The 18,789-nt window shown below is 36.5% G+C and overlaps 2 protein-coding genes across 2 annotated transcripts in view; one reads left to right on the top strand and one right to left on the bottom strand.

Annotated features, from left to right (window-relative positions):
* fam184b (family with sequence similarity 184 member B) overlaps positions 1 to 4,482 on the top strand; it is a 49,467-nt gene extending 44,985 nt beyond the window's left edge. The window contains exons 18-19 of the mRNA XM_051114705.1: positions 66 to 322; positions 3,983 to 4,482. Coding sequence (XP_050970662.1) covers positions 66 to 322; positions 3,983 to 4,073 — 348 coding nt within the window. The 3' untranslated portion in view covers positions 4,074 to 4,482. The remainder of the gene's footprint in view (positions 1 to 65; positions 323 to 3,982) is intronic.
* A 201-nt stretch (positions 4,483 to 4,683) lies between these two features.
* Positions 4,684 to 18,288, bottom strand: LOC127168133 (uncharacterized). Its single transcript, XM_051114718.1, has 18 exons — positions 18,128 to 18,288; positions 16,907 to 17,080; positions 16,674 to 16,778; positions 16,305 to 16,466; positions 16,134 to 16,221; positions 15,487 to 16,058; positions 13,470 to 14,256; positions 11,951 to 12,125; positions 11,526 to 11,683; positions 10,281 to 10,466; positions 9,952 to 10,037; positions 9,799 to 9,861; positions 9,551 to 9,642; positions 9,385 to 9,464; positions 8,613 to 8,701; positions 8,384 to 8,526; positions 5,606 to 5,708; positions 4,684 to 5,030 (listed from the first exon to the last, which is right to left on the bottom strand). Exons 2-18 carry the CDS (start codon positions 17,071 to 17,073, stop codon positions 4,826 to 4,828), a joined length of 3,261 nt encoding a protein of 1,086 aa, XP_050970675.1. The 5' UTR covers positions 17,074 to 17,080; positions 18,128 to 18,288; the 3' UTR covers positions 4,684 to 4,825.
* Between the last annotated feature and the right edge of the window lie 501 nt (positions 18,289 to 18,789).

Genomic DNA, 18,789 nt, shown 5'->3' on the forward strand with positions numbered 1-18,789 from the left:
ACTGAAAAAGAAGATGTTTACTGAATCTTAGGATTAATCTGTTGTAATCTGCCTTCTGTTTATAGAAAAAAGGGGTTGAGGAAACTAGCATCCCAAACCTCTGCTCATATGATGGGGGGTCACCCAAGGCAAAATGCTCACCAGTTATGGAGCGTGGATTACCCAATCTGGAACAGAGCGGGCGAGGAACCACCCTAACAAGGACACACACACCCAACTCCCCTCATACTGAACACAGAGCCTCTATCAGACAGAGCCGCCCACCTTCTCAAGAGGTGCGACATCAGCCGCAGCTTAAAATCAACTACAACCAGCACATCAGGTAATCTCTTACATAACGACAAATCCTGAAATTCATCTCCTGAAAACTTTTTTCTTTTCTGTTTTTTTTAAATACAAATTCAACATATGGAAGAATTAATAATACATAAGGGCTGGGATTTGGAACACATTTCTAAATTCAATTCAATTCGCTTCCATTTCCAATATCGATTATTTTGGATATATATCAGGTGCAGAACATGTCAAATTTTCTCAAAGGAGAAAAATTCTCAAGTAATGCTGTAAAATATACATGAGAGTCAGTTGGTACTACATTACTATAATATTGAAGGTTAAAATGAACTAATTTGTAGACAAATGCTTAAATTACACTCAATATTTTGTTAAAATTACATAATTATATTTCTACTCCAATTCGTTTTTTTGAAGTACATTTAAACTGTGGCTGTTGTAAAAACTTGACAGATTTATTAAAACAAAACCTAAACACTGAAAAAAACAGTAAAAATTATATTATTTTAGCATACCGTTGGATGTTCGTTCATGTTTATTTTGGAACTGGTATTAAAGTGAAATAGATGATCAGTTCACATGCGAATTTGAAATCTGAGTTTTTGTTTCATATCAAACGTAATAATTACATATTTTTCATTGAACAGATGCTTTTATCCAAAGCAACTTCAAGATTTTCTGTATGTGGTGCCTTTTCTGTTCTTAGAAAAAAATCATTTCATATTGTAAAACATGGTTTGAAATTGCTCACAAAAGAATTTGTATATACATATAATATGTAAATAAATGTAGTTCAGGGTTTCTAGCCCAAAATCTCAGTTAGGATTTAAATCCAGTGTTGTTATAAATGTTAACTAAAATCTGACAAAATCACATAACCCTAGTAAAAAATAAATATACTAAAATATATTTAAAAAACATTTATTTCATGCCAAGTATACTACAAATACATTTACATATTATGTATTTAATAAAAATACCCTGCAGTTGTACTTTTAGTATACTAAACATATATATATATTTATAGTCTGCTAAATTGTAACAACTATTTTTGCACTTAATGCACTTTGTGTGGAAGTAGTGCTGAAGTCCAACTAAAGATATACTTAAGTATATTTGATGTGCTTAAGTGGAACTACTACAAGTATACTTTAGGTACACTTTAAATAGTTGGCATTTTATGTAATGGTCATACAGTCCTCATCAATAGTGACATTAAAACATTTTAGGCTTAATATTAAGAAATGTGCATTGTGCACAAGTAGTACTTTCAAATAAAGTGTAGTTACAATTTTTATATTAGTAATATGTCAGTAAATATGTTAATAGACTTGAACTATACTTAGTATAAAATAAACTAGATGTTTTAAATCCATTACTTTTTTACTATATATAAATGTAACAAAAAATAAAAATTATGCAAATATATATTTAATTTGAAATCCCTAGTTAAATATATTTAAAATACATTTCATATGTATAGTTCAAATCTATTAACATATTTACTGAGATTTTACTAAAACTTACTGATATTAAACTTTATTTAGAGTAGTACTTGTGCACAATTCACATTTCTTAAGCCTAAAATGTGTTTTAATGTCACTATTGATGAAGATTTTATGATCTTTGAATAATATGAGTCTTTAAATGCACAATATTTAAAGTGTACTTATTAAATTATACTTATTTAAATTCCACAATCAAATATACTTAAGTATATCTTTAATTGGACTTAACTACTTCCGCACACTTAAAGTGCATTAAGTACAAAATGTATTGTTCCAATTTAGCAGACTTTAAGTATACCAGCTTAATATACTGGAAGTACAATTACAGGGTATTTTTATTAAGTACATAAATATGTAAATGTATTTGTAGTCTACTTAGCCTGAAATTAATGTTTTTGAAATACATTTTAGTATGTTTATTTTTCACTAGGGATATTATGTAATACTATACTAACATTAAATAATACTAAAATAGGACTCTTGGCCCAAAGACCAATAAAAGCTCCTTTTTACCGTCTGAGTACCTTTTTTATTTGTATGCCTTTATGAATAATCCAAGTTGCAGCACTGAACATTTGCAAAGTAAAAAATATAAAAACAAAACATGTTCCCAAAGGTAAAAAAAAAAAAAAAAAGGTCTAAAATGGTTAGCCAACTATATTTACCAAAATGTGCAGTATCCACCAGCATATACTATAACCTGAAGAAGCTGACACCTGAAGGCTTGCATGCTAAAGGAGAAGTCCACTTCCAGAACAACAATTCACAAATAATTTACTCACCCCCTTGTCATCCAAGATGTTCATGTCTTTCTGTCTTCAGTCGTAAAGAAATTATGTTTTTTGAGGAAAGCATTTCAGGATTTTTCTCCATATAATGGACTTCGTTGGTGCCCCGATTTTGGTGCTTTCAAAATGCAGTTTAAATGCAGCTTCAAAGGGCTCTAAACGATCCCAGCCGTGGAAGAAGGGTCTTATCTAACAAAACGATCGGCCATTTTTTTCAGAAAATAAAAATTTGTTTACTTTTTAAGCACAAAAGCTCGAGGACCACAGGCTCTGGAATGCTCGTTCACGTGGATGTAGGCGGAACTACAGACCCAGTGTTTACAAAGCAAATGCGCAAAGACGAAGAAAGTGCACGTAAGTCAAACGCTGTTTACAAACAAAGGGTACAACGATGTCGGACGATTCTGAAGTTGTAGGAGAAAATAACATGGAGTTTTTCGACATACTCTACCTTTTTGAGCCGGAGTACACAGACGATGAACTTGTGGTGATTCGAAGACGTGATTCGTAGTGATGAGAAGTTTGGGTCATTTTTCTGACTTAGACCTTTGAGTCTCATTCAGCAAAATGAACGAATCTTTTTTCGAGCCATTTCATTCGTAGCAAAATCAGCATCACGTGACAGCCCCATAAGATGAACGAACGACTCAAAAACCCAAAGACTCAAAACAGGTGAACTAATTCCAGTACAGAACCTAATAGGATGTTGCGCATGTGCGACTGAACGAATCACTCCCCGAGACGACTCGTTCTTCCGGAGTCACATTAAAGATTCATCATTCAAGAACGCGCATCCCAGAGCCTGTGCTACACGAGCTTTTGTGCTTAAAAAGTCTACAAATTTTTATTTTTCGAAAACAAAGACCGATCGTTTCGCTAGATAAGTCCCTTCTTCTTCGGCTGGGATCGTTTAGAGCCTCTTGAAGCTGCATTTAAACTGCATTTTGGAGTTCAAAATCAGGGGAACCAATGAAGTCCATTATATGCAGAAAAGTCCCGAAATGCTTTCCTCAAAAACCATAATTTCTTTACGACTGAAGACAGAAATGCATGAACATCTTGGATGACAAGGGGGTGAGTAAATTATTTGTAAACTGTTGTTCTGGAAGTGAAGTTCTCCTTTAAAAATAGTTGCGCCCACTTTTACATAAAAAAAAATAAAAAAAAAATTGGTGCATACATTGTAGCCCTGATATTAATTATAAAAAAATAAAAAAAATCCATAGATGCTAACTACCAATTCAGCTGCTTGTGCTCAAAGTCTTAAACACATTAAACAACCTTTCCCTGATTTAGTGTTAACAAGTCCCTTTTCTTAACATTTTTTTCTCCCAACATGTCATATCTACATTTCCTATTCTTATTTGCAATAACTTTGTACCTTTGTTCCAGGACTCCTGCTGAGCACAGGGTCATTGAAACAGGACCTGATGGACAAGACCCTCAAAAACAGGAGTGGTTCACCAAATACTTCTCTTTCTAATGTCCCACAAATCTTTGGCCATATCTGTCCCAACATTTTGAGAACAAGCTCACCAAAGTCTCCTTTTCCTGCATAATTACACTCAACTGCAAGCTAACACCAAATAAGCTTTTCTACAGGATGCATCTCACTTTTATCCTGTCGAACGAACAGCAGCACACAGGCCCGATGTCTTAAGATGTTACAAAAATGAAGAGATTATGCATTCAACCATGAAGAACTCATCAGAACGGTAAAGGACAACAGGACACTAAGGTCACAGTGTGGGTGGGCATATCAAAGCGCAGAAAGACAAGAATGTTGCTGTGCTGAGGCTTCCTCCATCGATGTTGTGGTCTCTCCTTGCACATTATGCCTCCAGCACAAGGAAGATCAAACAAGGTTTTTCAAAAAAAAAAAAAACCCTAAACAGGTCTGCAGCAAATCCAACATGGACATCTATTAATTTATAAAAATAAACTGCCAAGTCTGGATTGCTGAAAATGTGATGTGGAATGCTGAGACTTTTCTTAATTAACAAAAAGAGAATGCAAGAAAAGCTGGTTTTGCCATACTATGCCAAAACTGTAACTATCTCAAAATAATTAATGTATATCAATAAATTACATATTTTTGTTTTTTAAATTGCATGATTGCACATGTTCTTTATTTGTTTTTTAATATCTTTTTACAAAACGTTAGAATACTGTACTTGCCCTGAACTAGTAACTAAATATACAGGTCTATCTATTGTGTTAATTAAAACAAATGTTTCACTGAAATAATTTGCAGTTCATAAGAGCTTCTGTAGCTGACGGATAATTGAGAATATCCGACTGGAAAGATTTAAGGGCACTCTTCATTGTCCTCTGCTGGTTGGTCTGGGCTTTGGTCTTGTAGTTCATGCTCAACAGTTTATCAGCCAGATAGTGCAGCCACAACACGTTGGAATGTGGATTATAGCTGGACCAGCAGTTACTGAGACAGAGAGAATGAGAAAAACAATGATTATTCAAAAATTTAGAATAAAAGAGTTTTAAAGGGATAATTCACCCAAAGATGAAAATAATAAGACCTAATTTGTAATTCGAAAGACCTTCTTTCATCTTCGGTAACACAAGTGTAAATGTTTTCCATGAATTCCGAGAGCTTTCTAACCTGCTTAGAAAGCAACGAAACTCCCACATTCAAGGCCCAGAAATGTAATAAGGACACTGTTAAAATAGTCCATGTGACATCAGTGGTTCAGCCTGAATGTTATGAAGCTGTTGTTTTCCTTGCACACAAAAAGTGTTCTCATAGCTTCATAACATTTCCATTGAACCACTGTTATTTTAAAAATGTCATGACTACCTTTCTGGAACTTGAACATGTCAGTCATGTTGCTGTCTAAGCAGGGTCAGAAAGCTCTTGGACTTCATCAAAAATGTCTTAATTTGTGTTATGAAGATGAATGGAGGTCTTATGAGTTTGGAACAACATGAGGTTGAGTTTTAATTTTTTGGGTAAACTATCAACTTAAATAATATTTTCTCTGAGGCTAAAGCACATACTTGTTTTCCTTCTTCATTAGACGGTAGATTTCAAACTGATAATCTCCCTGACCCATAAACAACTCCTCATCATTAGATATATCACATGACACCGTCAGTCCATCTGAAAGAGAGAGATAGAAATGTAAAACATTTAGAACTTTTTCTATTCATTTGCATCAGGAAGTAAAAATTATCAACTCTTACCAAACAAAGTCATTCAACTTTTACTAAAAACATCAAAAAAGTAAAATAAAGTGACTGATTTACAGACATTTGTGTTTAAAAAAAAAAAAAAAAAAAAAAAAAAAAGTAACATTAATTATTTAAACAAAATGTGATTGGTAACAGGGTTGCAACTTTAGCGTAAATTAAATTTTTAAAACATTAGTTCACTCCTGAATTAAAATTTCCTGATAATTCACTCATCCCCATCATGTCATCCAAGATGTTCATGTCTTTCTTCAGTCGAAAAGAAATTAAGGTTTTTGAGGAAAACATTCCAGGATTTTTCTCTATATAGTGGATCAATGGGTTGAAGGTCTAAAATTGTTTCAATTTAGCTTCAAAGGGATCTACACGATCCCAGCCGAAGAATAAGGGTACAGTAAAGTACAGAATAACATTAACTAACGTTAATTCTCTGCGTCTTCTATGTTCTTTATTACATTCAACAGAACACCTCATTCACTTAAAGAAGTCCACTTCCAAAACAAAGATTCACATATAATGTACTCACCCCCTTGTCATCCAAGATGTTCATAAAGAAACTGTCGTAAAGAAATTGTTTTTTGAGGAAAACATTTCAGGATTTTTCTCCATAAAATGGACTGATATGGTGCCCCGAGTTTGAACTTCCAAAAAGCAGTTTAAATGCGGCTTCAAAGATCCCAAATGCGGTTGTAAATGATCTCTGCCGAGAAAGAAGGGTCTTATCTAGCGTAACAATTGGTTATTTTCATAAAAATAATACAATTTATATACTTTTTAATGTCAAATGCTCGTCTTGTCTTATTCTGCCCGGACTGTTTTTTTTCCAGTTCAAGTCAGTTAGGGTATGTTGAAAAACTCTAACTGTATTTTCTCCCTCAACTTCAAAAATAATTTCAAAATCATCCTACATCACTGCAGAAGTTCAGACCCAGTGTTTGCAAAGTGAACATGCAAAGAAAATCAAACACCCTTAACAAAAAAGGTAAAACAGCGATATAGCACGATTTTGAAGTTGAGGGAGAACATGAGATGGGAGTTTTGACATACCTTAACTGTCATGACCCGAAAAAAAAAAACAGTCAGCGCAGAGTAAGACAAGACGAGCGTTTGACATTAAAAAGTATATAAATTGTATTATTTTTATGAAAATCACCGATTATCACGCTAGATAAGACCGTTCTTTCTCGGCTGGGATCGTTTACAACCGCATTTGGGATAGTTTGAAGCCGCATTTAAACTACATTTCGGAAGTTCAAAATCGGGGCACAATAGCAGTCCATTATATGGAAAAATGCTGAAATGTTTTCCTCAAAAACATTTTTTGAGGAAAATGTTTTTCCCTGCTCTGCCGTAGAAATAGTGGCGGTCGGGCTGTTTACAGCTCACTCAGCTCAGGGCGGGTCAAAGGTAAGACGGCCGTGTAAATCAACTATCATTGGAGTGGCCTTGGTTGGTGTGACGTCACTCAGACAAGATGCTTAGGATGGCTTGATTTGAAAAAGGGGATATTACTTATAAAGATTAAAAAATACCACTAGGTGGATTTTTATCATTATAGGGTGGTTGTGTACATATACTGCCAACACACATTTATGTTCAAACAACATGTAAAAGTGAGTTTTGCATCCGATGACCCCTTTAAAAAAATAAATAAATAAATAAATAAATAAATAAAGTACACACTTTATATCCACAAATGCTCATCTTGCACTAGCTCTGCCATGCGCATCTATGACTGCACGCATTACGTAATCACATTGGAAAGGTCATGCATGGTTAGTTCTTCACCTGTGTACTTTGGTTCAAAAAGGATGGGTATCTAATTTTTTCCTCCACATTCCTTATCGTTCTATGTTGTTTTACTTATTCTTCGGCTGGGATTGTGTAGAGCCCATTGAAGCTGCACTGAAACTGCAATTTGGACCTTCAACCTGCTGATCCCCACTGAAGTCCAATATATGAAGAAAAATCCAGGAATGTTTTCCTCAAAAACCTTAATTTCTTTTCGACTGAAGAAAGAAAGACATGAACATCCTGGATGACACAGGAGTGAGTAAATTATCAGGAAATTAAGTTATCCTTTAAAAGGATAACTTTGTCAACTTTCAAACACCTTTGTATTGTAATGGTTGGAAACATATATGTAAATGTACTCTTTCTCCATATTTATACTACCTTCATTAAAACAATACTACAAATCTGCAAACTTGTCCTTAAACAACAGCTAGCCAGATTGGGACCAAATATGGTTTTGTAGTTAATTTATGAGAATTTTCCAGATCATGAACATCTGTAAAAGCTGAAAGAAAATTAAAGTTTGCTATAATAAATTCTACACAGTCAAAATTATGATGTTGTATGATTTTAAGTGTTCAATGCAGTGGAGAAAGTCAAGAAAGGACTCTGAAGTCAGGCTAAAACCATTTTAGGAGTGAGGCTAGCAAGACATGCAAAATCAATTTTTTGTCGCATAACAACAACATGTCTAATAGTTAATAAACATGTGACCCTAATGCTTTGAAAGCATGTCAAGGCACAACAAACTACTTTAAAAGAGTAAGAGAAACAGTTTAGCCTTGGACTGACCGATCTCCAGGCGTGAGAGTGAGTAGTCAATAATGTTGACGTGAACCCCTCGTGTCTCTACAGAATGCACTGATCCATTCAGAATGAACTCATTGTGCTTGTGCTTAATGTTCTTCACCAGGATGTTTCCCCAATGAAGATCTCTGAAACACCAGCACACAACACTTACATCAGCTTACACAGACATTTTTATGCACATGGTACATTTATAATGAAATTTAAACGTTACCTGTGTTCAAAGCACAGCGCTTGCTCAGCTACGGCCAAAGCTGCAGTGACTTGATGTAGAACACTCTTGGCCTGGACCATGGAAGACAGCTGCAATGGTACACACAATCATACACTTTAAGTTGTCATAATGATAAACTATAGTTCAACTACTTTGTATGAGTTATTTAAAGTTTTGGTGTATTGGACTTTCAATAGAGACTTAAATATCTCAGGTGTCATTAAAAATACTTGCGTTTTAAAGATGGATGAAAGACGAGTTTAGAAAATGTAACTAAATGCAACATTTTAAACTAGTGATGCACCGAAACGTATCGGCCGAAATGCTTGCGTTTTGTCAGTAAAGCCGGTTCTGTAATCAGCGGTAAATGCCATCAGGTGCGTGATTTCACGTTGAGCCGTATATACTACACACAGCCGTTGTTCACTGACGAGCTGTGCAAATTCACACTGATAATGAACATGGATTTGCGCAGCTCGCCAGTGAACAACGGCTGTGTGTAGTATATAAGGCTCAACGTGAAATCACGCGCCTGATGGCATTTACCGCTGATTACAGAACCGGCTTTACTGACAAAACGCGCAAGCATTTCGGCCGATACGTTTCGGTGCATCCCTATTTTAAACCATGCAATGACAAAAGCATCCGTGATGCTGGGCCTGAATTCACCTCAAAGGTGTTCAGTGGAGTTCACAGAAATGACTGGAACAGCCCAACCTGTATAAAAAAGCAAACCTGTCTACAAAGGGAAACTCTTGTGTGTGCAAGGTACCTTTCCATTCATGTTTTCTAGATCACTCCCTCCAAACTCAAACTCCAGGATTAAAAACAGCTGCTCGTCATCAAAGAAATCTGTGCCAACAGATGAATACATTAATAAACATTAAATCACAAAATACTGTTAAAAGGCATACAAATTGTTTGTACTTTTAGCTTACCAGGTCTGTCATTCTCAGATCCCTTCTGACGGTCAAACTTGTCCCAGGCTTTGAGCAGATCATCTGGATAGCGTCCTCGAACACAATGTAGACTAAAACATAAAGGAATAGTTCACTCACAAAAAAAAAATTATGAAAGAAAAACTTTACAAAACAAAATCACCTTCTTCATTCTTAGAACTATAACTCTCATATATTTCCAATCACCTCATTTTACACCCAAGTTAGCTAAGAAAAAAGCAGCATACTTGTTGAGCCCAATGAAACCGTCCGTCTTGTTAATCTCCTTCGTGTTAAGGCTGCTCAGCTCTCTGTAGGAACATTGAAGATGTGTTTAAATATTTACACAATATTACATTCAAATGTACAATAGATTTGCTGAGATATGCCAGACATCCTACTTTGAAATGATGATTTCATGGAGGATTTCACCAAAAGTTTTCTGGTGTTCACCATTGACCTGCTGACTGCCTTCTACTGGGATGATCTACAGAAATGACATTTTGTATATTATTTTTGTAAGTTTAAGAAATAATTCTGCTTACAAATCACCAAAATTTTCAATGTCACCGAACAAAATGACCAAACTACTATTCTTACATATGTACATGTAAGTCATATTTTACACAGTCACATTTTATTTTAAATACTAAATGTTTGCATTAAATCACCCTATGATGTGTTAGAGTTTCTACAATAAAACCATATGTTGATTCAATTGTGCACATACTTTGAGAGCAACCGTCTCGTTGGAATCATTTATGGTTGAGAAGACCTCTCCAAACGTCCCTTCACCAATCTTATTGCAGTGTTTCATGCGAGCTGGAGGGATACAGTCACTGAAGGAAATTGGGCCGTTCTGCTGGCATTCCTGATACACTTTTTCTGCATCACTGATATCTTCGTCATATGAAATCTGGACCACAGACAAACAAGGACAGAAATTAATATTATACACTGCTGTTCAAAAGTTTGGGATCAGTAAGATTTTTTATGTTTTTTAAAGAAGTTTCTTAGGCTTATCAAGGCTGCATTTATTTGATCAAAAAAATCAGGAAAAAAAAAAGATAGTAATATTGTAAATATTATTTCAATGTAAAATAAGTGTTTTCTATGTGAATATATTTTAAAATGTAATTTATTCCTGTGATGCCAAGCTGAATTTTCAGCATCATTACTCCAGTTTTCACTGTCACGTGATCCTTTAGAAATCATTCTAATATTCTGATTTATTATCAGTGTTGATATTTTGTTGATAACCTAAATAAAATGTTAAAAAACTGCATTTATTTAAAATAGAAATGTTTTGTAACAGTATAATCTACCTTTTAAAAGTTTGTGGTCAGTACATTTTTATTGCTTTTTTCTGAAAGAAATTAATACTTTTATTCACCAAGGATGTGTTAAATTGATAAAGTGATAGCAAAGACTTATATTGTTAGAAAAGACTTATATTTTTAATAAATGCTAATATATATTTTTGCTATATATTTTTAACCTTTTATTCATCAAAGAATCCTAAAAAAAAATAGAATCACAGGTTTTAAAAAAATATTAAGCAGCACAACTGTTTCCAACATTGATAATAAAAGTAATAAATTAGTATTTATTAGAATGATTTCTGGAGGATCATGTGACACTGAAGACTGGAGTAATGATGCTGAAATTTCAGCTTTGCATCACAGGAATAAATTATATTTTTAAAATGTGAAAATAGAAAATGATTTTTTAATCTGTAACAATATTTCACAGTGTTACTGTTTTTTTCTGTATTTTTCATCAAGTAAATGCAGCCTTACTGAGCATAAGAAAAAAAAAAAAAAAAAAACCATGAACAATCTTACTGATCCCCAGCCTTACAGTCCCATCAGTACAGGAGTGTTACATAATGGTTTATATGTCTTGGGGATACAGCTTCTTTACATAACGATTGTTCATTATTTTGAGGTGTGAACACAAATCTCTGTGTCCTTACCATAGGGGTGTTCATGGTGGACCGAAGCATGCGTGAAGGTGTGATTCTGGATGGTGTGCAGAAAGGGGAAGCAAACAGGTCTACACTGTTGTCAGCTGGAAACCCAGAGCCTGGGGACCTCAGATGAGACTGAATCAAGCGTCGAGGGGTGGGAAATGCTGTGGCACGTAGACACACACACACACATTCAGCGATTTATACATAACAGGTGCTTTTAGGAAAAGTGACAAGCACTTAAGGCCATTTTACACGCTTTTAAGATTTCAAAGGGAGAGAGTGTATTACAACAAAGGTGGCAATGAAGGCTTGCCGCCCATCACGTACCGTGTAAAATGCCCCTTAAGCTCTTAAATATGCAGACTTTGGGTTGTTTGGTGTATGAATCAAAGACTACTGGCTTTATCTAGCCTGTTGTAAACACATACCAGTTTTCTTCTTATGCAGGGACAGTGCAGCCTTTAGTCGGCCCCAGGAGTGTGTTGTGAGTGTGTCTGGAGTGAAGTTGGCAAGGATGGAAGACAGATTCATTTGCTCCATTCTGAGAGGTGTCACAGCCAGACCAATCCCACTGGTGCCCTGCAGCCAGCCACATGTAGATTCCTGCATGAACGCACAGAAAAAAAAAAAAAACATAAAACTTTTGGTTACTTTTGGTGGCACTTTTCTTCTCTCCGAAAAGTAACATCCACCAAACTTTAGATTTTGTTGGGATGGATGGATGGATGGATGGACGGACAGGGGGGTGGACGTTAGGATGGAGGGACAGATGGACATTGAGATGGACGAACGGAGGGTTGGATGGATGGACGTTGGGATAAATGGTTAGACGGACAGACAGACATTGGGATGGATCACTGGATGGAGGGACGGACAGAGGGAGGGAGGGATGGATGGATGGATGTTGGGAGGGACAGATGGATCGATGGATGGAGGGACGGACGGACGGATGGATGGAAGGAGAGATGAATGGATGGATGGACGGACGGACATTGGAATGAAGGGATGGATGGACAGATGGAGGGAGAGAGGGATGTTGGGATGGACATAGGGAGAGAGGGATGATAATGGATTGATGGAGGGAGGGATGAAGGGAGGGTGGGAGGAGGGATGATGGATGGATAGAAAGAGGGAGGGATGGATATTGGGATGGATGGAGGGAGGGAGAGAGGGATGGATGAATGTTGGAAGAGATGGATGGATGGATGGATGGATGGACGGACGGACGTTGGGATGAAGGGATGGATGAACAGGCGCTGGAAGGATGCTGGGATGAGCAGTGGGAGGGAGGGAGGAGGGATGGATGATGGGAGGGTCGGATGGGTGGAGAGAGGGACGCATGGAAGGAGGGAGGGATGCATGATGGATGGAGGGATGTTGGGATGGATGGAGGGATGTTGGGATGGATGGACGAATGGATAGATGTTGGGAGGGAGGAAGGAATGGATGGATGGAGGGGTGGACGGAACAAGGGATGGAGGGACAGAAGGAAGGATGGAGGGAGGGAGGGAGGGAAGGAGGGATGGATGGATGTTGGCAGGAAGGAGAGAGGGGAGGGAGGGATGGATGGGGGACCTTAACAGTAACGTTTATAAAATGAGATAATTATTCGTAGTCCCTTTTAAGTTGACAAACACTGCAAAATTACATTTTTTAAAAATGTGACTGTCAGGTTAAAGTGTGTGTGTTAACCAAATTTTTTAAATAATAAAATAATAACAAAAAAAATATTTTTGATCATAATAAATCATGCCCCTTGACCCATGCATACATTTAATTATTTTAAATATGCAATTCCAATATGAATTACAGAAATATACAGGAATGTGTTATGAGTGAATGGTTACATCAAAAAAAAAAAAAAGTGTTAATTTACTTGTCAAAGAATGTGAGTGACAATTATAGCAAAATAAGCACATGAATGTATTCCTGACAATGATAACTGACCCCAGCATACGTGTCGGCTCCAGCAGACAACATGCTGCTACAGGAACTGTAGTCTCCTGACACAGCCTTTTTCCGCACTTCCTTTTTCTTCCGTTTCTCATTGAATTCTCCAGTACCCCTCTTTGACCAGCGGCTGACATTAAGTCCACTCACGCAAACTTTACGAGCAGTGCCAGTACCAGCACCTGTGCGTTCTTTAGGCACAGCAGGCGGCCGTGTTTTGCTATGAGCTGCAGAGGCAGGTGGAGAGACTGGGGGTGGCAGGAACGATGCAGACAAGTGTTGGACAACTGCTTCAGCATTATTGGAAGTCCTGTTATTTGCTGGACTGTTTAAGACAGCATTCCCTGTCTCCTTAAAAGGTGGAGAGGTGGCATTTTCTCTGTGGCAGGTATATGGGGACTCAGTACAAGGGGCTTTTGTTGCCCCCTGGTGGGCAGACAAATATGCACCCAAGTCAAGACGTTGAATGCTGACCGCAAGGGAAGATAACAAACATTTAGCTTTAAGACGCTCGATAAGTGACTGGTTTGAGCAAACAGCTCCAGAGAAAGGGGAAGTGGACAAAGAACTGGAGGAGGAGATATAGATTGACGGCTGAGACAGGGAAGAGCGGCTGGATGATACAGTTATATAGCTTTGGCTGTTCTGACTGGTTGCTGCCACAGAGGACTTCAAATAAACTGAGGCAATCTTCTCTTCCCGTTCCCTGCTACAGCTCTGCACCAGTAGATGGTCTGAGACATCTGTTTTCTTGAGTGTTACGGCCACATCAACTGTGCGGCACCTATATATCAAACAAAACAGACAAAACTTAACTGAAATGTTTAATTAAAATAAAAACATTTAACACTACCAGTCAAAGGTTTGAACATATGTACTCATTCTTTTTTAGGGACAGTTCACAAAAAATGAAAATTCTGTCATTAATTATTCACCCTTATGTTTTAAACCTTTGTTCATCTTCAGAACACAAATTAAGATTTTTTGATGAAATTCGAAAGCTTTCTGACCCTGCATAGACAGCAACGATACTACCACAGGTAGGTAGGACATTGCTAAAATAGTTCATGTGACATCAGTGGTTCAACCTTAAATTTAAGCTATGAGAATAGCTTTTGTGTGAAAATAAAACAAAAATAATGACTATATTCAACAATTTCTTCTCTTCCATGTCAGTTTTTCAATTTCTCCAAAAAAAAAAAAAAAAAAAAAACTTTTTTAAAAAAGCAATGCATATATTTACAATTTTTGCTATATGCTATTTGCTAGATTTTTCTGGTCGACCAGTAGTCATTCATTTTAATCATTAGTCGACTATTAGTCGCTTATAAACCATACAAATTATAAAAATGAGCCTTTAATTGGCTATATAGCATCCTACTTTGAATCCTACTTTGCATCCTGTTTGCCTGAATTATTTTACAAAAGCACGTTTCGTTGTTATTCTGAATACACACAAATAAACATTGAGTCTGTACAGATTTGAAATATGTATTACTTTTATCTGGGTGACCAAAAATGACGGAGTATTTTAATAGCAAGTGGCCACACCAGCACCTCCATCTGTCATGCAGTATAAGCACACCATTATTCAGCTTACACACTCCGCACAGACACTTGAATAGTGCAAATTTTTCTAGGTTAACATTAGATTGAGCGCCCATGTAAAGTTGCTACTACATAGACCTTTCAGATGAAAAAGCCATTTTTGAGGTTGATGAATGATAGGTGAGCATTTGGATGTCCTCCACGATGTACTATATTACCACACAGACAAGCCGTTAACAATCTGTCCATCAAGTGACTTTGCCACTTCCTGTGGTATTTTTTTTTTCTGCGACAAAGCGACTATTAAAATTTTGGTTGACCAAGCCTTTTCTTGTCGACTATTATCAGCCCTAATTTCCTGAGGTAAATGTTAGCTGACAAATTGCTAAACATTTGCTGTAAAAACAAAAACAATAAAAAACAAGTGCAAGTTGTTACTCTATTTAAATGAACAACCATTACTCACCTCTCTTTTAGCTCATCAGTTAAAGATTTTAGGCGTGCCTCTGGTGACAAACATTGAAAACCTGTGCTTGCCTGGGCAGACTTGGCCTCTGCACATCCTTCTTTTCTCTGTTCCACAGCTTGCTCTTCCAAAACCGCTTCCTCTTCTCGCTCAATCTGCTCCACCACTCTCTCTCCAGAACAGAGACTTATCTTCTCCTGTGCAGTGTGGACATTCTTTAAACTATGAAGGCTGTTGTTGTTTTCTGTAGGTTGGTGAAGTTCATCAAAGCTGAGGGAGGAGATCTCACTGATGGAGGGCTCTGGTAACATCTGGAGCTGTCTGCATACCACAGAAGGGGTGCTTGATAGAAGGGGGCGTTTACTCGGAAGCTGCTGGTCATCGCTTTCATTAAAAGAGACCTCAGCCAGAGCCACACGGTTCTGTGAGCGTTTGCGGTTCTTGTGAACAGCATGATTATTTGAGTCACGGTTATGCATGTACAATGGCCTTCTGCTCGCAACACGCTTGTTTTTGGAGAGCGAAGGGAGGAAATCATCTGAGGAATCGAGCGTGCGGTGAAGAACAACAGACTAGGAGAAAAACAAGAACGCCTCTTTAATGACAGTCCAGAATTTTCTCTCTTAAACACAAAGTAGACTACTTACGATCCTCTTATTTTGGACAGGTGGCAGTGGTCTTTTGCGATGTGTGACAAACTTGCTCAAATGGGGAGGGTCTAACACTTTCTTTGCACTACACGGGTACAAAACAACATTTTACTCATGCTGACTGAGTATAACAATTTTCAGATTTTTAAAAAAAATGCATAAGCTTACCCAGCACATTCATCAGCAGATGTTTTTGGATGGACTTCATTCTTCATCTTAAAGGAGTCATCCTCATTTTCACTGCTGCTGAAAATGATTGATTGTTTTTTTCTTTTTGCCACCTTTCTTCCAGCTGTAGTTCTTACTGATGGTTTGGCATTTGTCTTCCTTCTGTAAAAACAAAATCAAACAGAAAAAGTGATGGAAAAGCAACAACAGCTGTTCAGTGTTTTGAGAATTTCTAACAGGTTTTAGAATCTTTAAATTATGAGTAAAATAAGACCTAGGGTTCTATCATCATAATATCATAATATATTCTCTGTGCAGACATTTCATCTGCTCTGCGTAATGCTGCTGTTGTTTTGCCACAGTCCTGACCTGAGTGATGAAGATGGTGCGTAGTTTTCCTCATCACTCTCGTTCTCCTTTATAGCAGTCATGCCTTTGCACTTAGTTGGGCGGGAGGCTGTTTCTCTCACTTTCCTTAGAACAAAGAAAGAACAAAAAACTGTAATGCACAATAACAGGTTGCATGTAGAAAAGTGTGACCGCAGTGATATAAAATGGCAATGTTAATGAATTAGAAATAAATAGGTCAGAGCGTGTTTTACCGTTTCTTGGGTTGTGTAGTCTCCGGCATGGACTGGTCTGATGAAGGAGTGCTTGAAAAAGAGAAAGCTGCTTTCTTCAGGTCAGGGGAGAACCAAGGCTCCACCTTTCGCATTCGTTTACTGTACGTCTTGATAAACACCGGCCCATTTTTTCCTCTTGCATTCATCTTGGATCTTTACGACAAAATAGAATTAATCTATTACTATACAAAAACTTTAACATTAGATAATGTGATATCCACGGCAAAGTCATAGATTCAAGTCCCTGGGAATCAATAAGGTGAAAGGAAAAAAAAACATCAAGTTTGCAATGTAAGCCACTTTGGAAAAAGTGCAAAAACTGTATTTCCTCTGCTAACAAACATATTTCTGTAAAGACAATGAAGTGTTTTATTTGTAACACTTTACAATAAGTTTTAATTAATTAATTTTAGTTAACCAGAATATTTAGCATGAACTAACACTTCACAGTACTTCTACAGCATTTATTATTACTTGATTTTAATTTCAACATTTACTAATACATTTTACTAACACAAGGTATCTAGTAACATGAGTTAACGCACCGTAAACATGAGCTTTTTAACCAACATTAACAAAGGTTAATAAATGCTGTAAATATGTATCAATCATTGTTAGTTTATGTTATCAAACAGACCTTATTGTACAGTATTACCACAAAGTTTTATAAACATTCCATTCCACAATTCAAACAAAATTCACAACGCTTTTTGAATTTCACTGAATTTCTGGTTGCTACAAGACAATAATATTTACAGGAGATGACCTAAAAATCATCATGTTATTTGTAATGTAGATTTTAGAGAATGTTTTTAAATCAACTAATCATTAATCCCTTGAAACAGTTTGTGTACTAATCGCAATTGTGAACTAACAACCAACACAAGCAGACAATGAACTTGAACTAAACACTCGAGAACAGTGACATTTCACTGACAGTTTTCAAATATACACATTTTCAAGGCAAACGCCCTAGACCGGAACGGGTCGAACGGTTTGTAATGTTAGTTTCATAAAAACAGACTTTCTGAATATAATACATTTCAAAATAACCAGAAATTATTTAATAATTCTTGAGAGAAAAGCAAACAAAATCAACCATGCAACGACTGAATACACGGATAAACCTTTAAACAGGAAACAACCGACCATGCCCATTGTTTAAAAATAAAAAAGCGGTATGTTGACAATTGAATTTACCTCAACAACTTATTATCAACATGTAGATCCCCTCTCAAGATTACTTAATAGCGTTGTAAGTATAAAATGTGAAGTCTTCTATTACAGAACCATTGCACAATACTAAGCACCATGGCGATGAACCGCTTTACGTTCAAAACTGAGAACAGTTGCTGATTGGCTTTTTCTTCTTCATGTGTAATGGCGGATCGTTCCTTTGGAGCATTACCGCCACCTACTGTACACTGTGACCTGATTCTTTCTTACCCAGGTCCATCAACTACAACTGCGCGTTCAGCTTCTCCATTCTGTCTTATAACGACCAATAGACTTCTTAGTCTTTAAAAAACATCTAAAATAAATAATATTTATAATGATGACTAATGATAACATTTTTATCCCACTGAATGCATTTTCCGTCTTCCCTGTATATATTTGTAGGATGTAAAACATTCTGGGAACATTATGTAATGTTTATAAAAATAAAACCAAAATGGAATGTTCCTAGAACATTTATTAATTGGATCTATTAAAATAACTAAACTGTAGTATGTAACCAAATACTAACATTGTGGAAGCATGTTGTGTTTCCTTGGATAAATTCTTTGTTGTACCTTGGTGGGTTGTGCTGTTTTTGAGAAAAAAAATGAATCCAAGATAATGTCAGACCTTTTTCCACCTTT

Source organism: Labeo rohita, chromosome 1 (genome assembly GCF_022985175.1).
Source record: "Labeo rohita strain BAU-BD-2019 chromosome 1, IGBB_LRoh.1.0, whole genome shotgun sequence".
Classification (NCBI taxonomy): domain Eukaryota; kingdom Metazoa; phylum Chordata; class Actinopteri; order Cypriniformes; family Cyprinidae; genus Labeo; species Labeo rohita.

Bases quoted from the DNA above. Each gene is read 5' to 3' on its own strand.
- LOC127168133 (XM_051114718.1), bottom strand. From the start codon at position 17,073: ATGAATGCAAGAGGAAAAAATGGGCCGGTGTTTATCAAGACGTACAGT. The intron at 14,257-15,486 runs GTGAGTAATGGT...TTTGATATATAG, and splicing joins ACTGATGAGCTAAAAGAGAG to GTGCCGCACAGTTGATGTGG. The intron at 5,709-8,383 runs GTCAGTCCAAGG...TCTCTCTTTCAG, and splicing joins ACTCTCACGCCTGGAGATCG to ATGGACTGACGGTGTCATGT.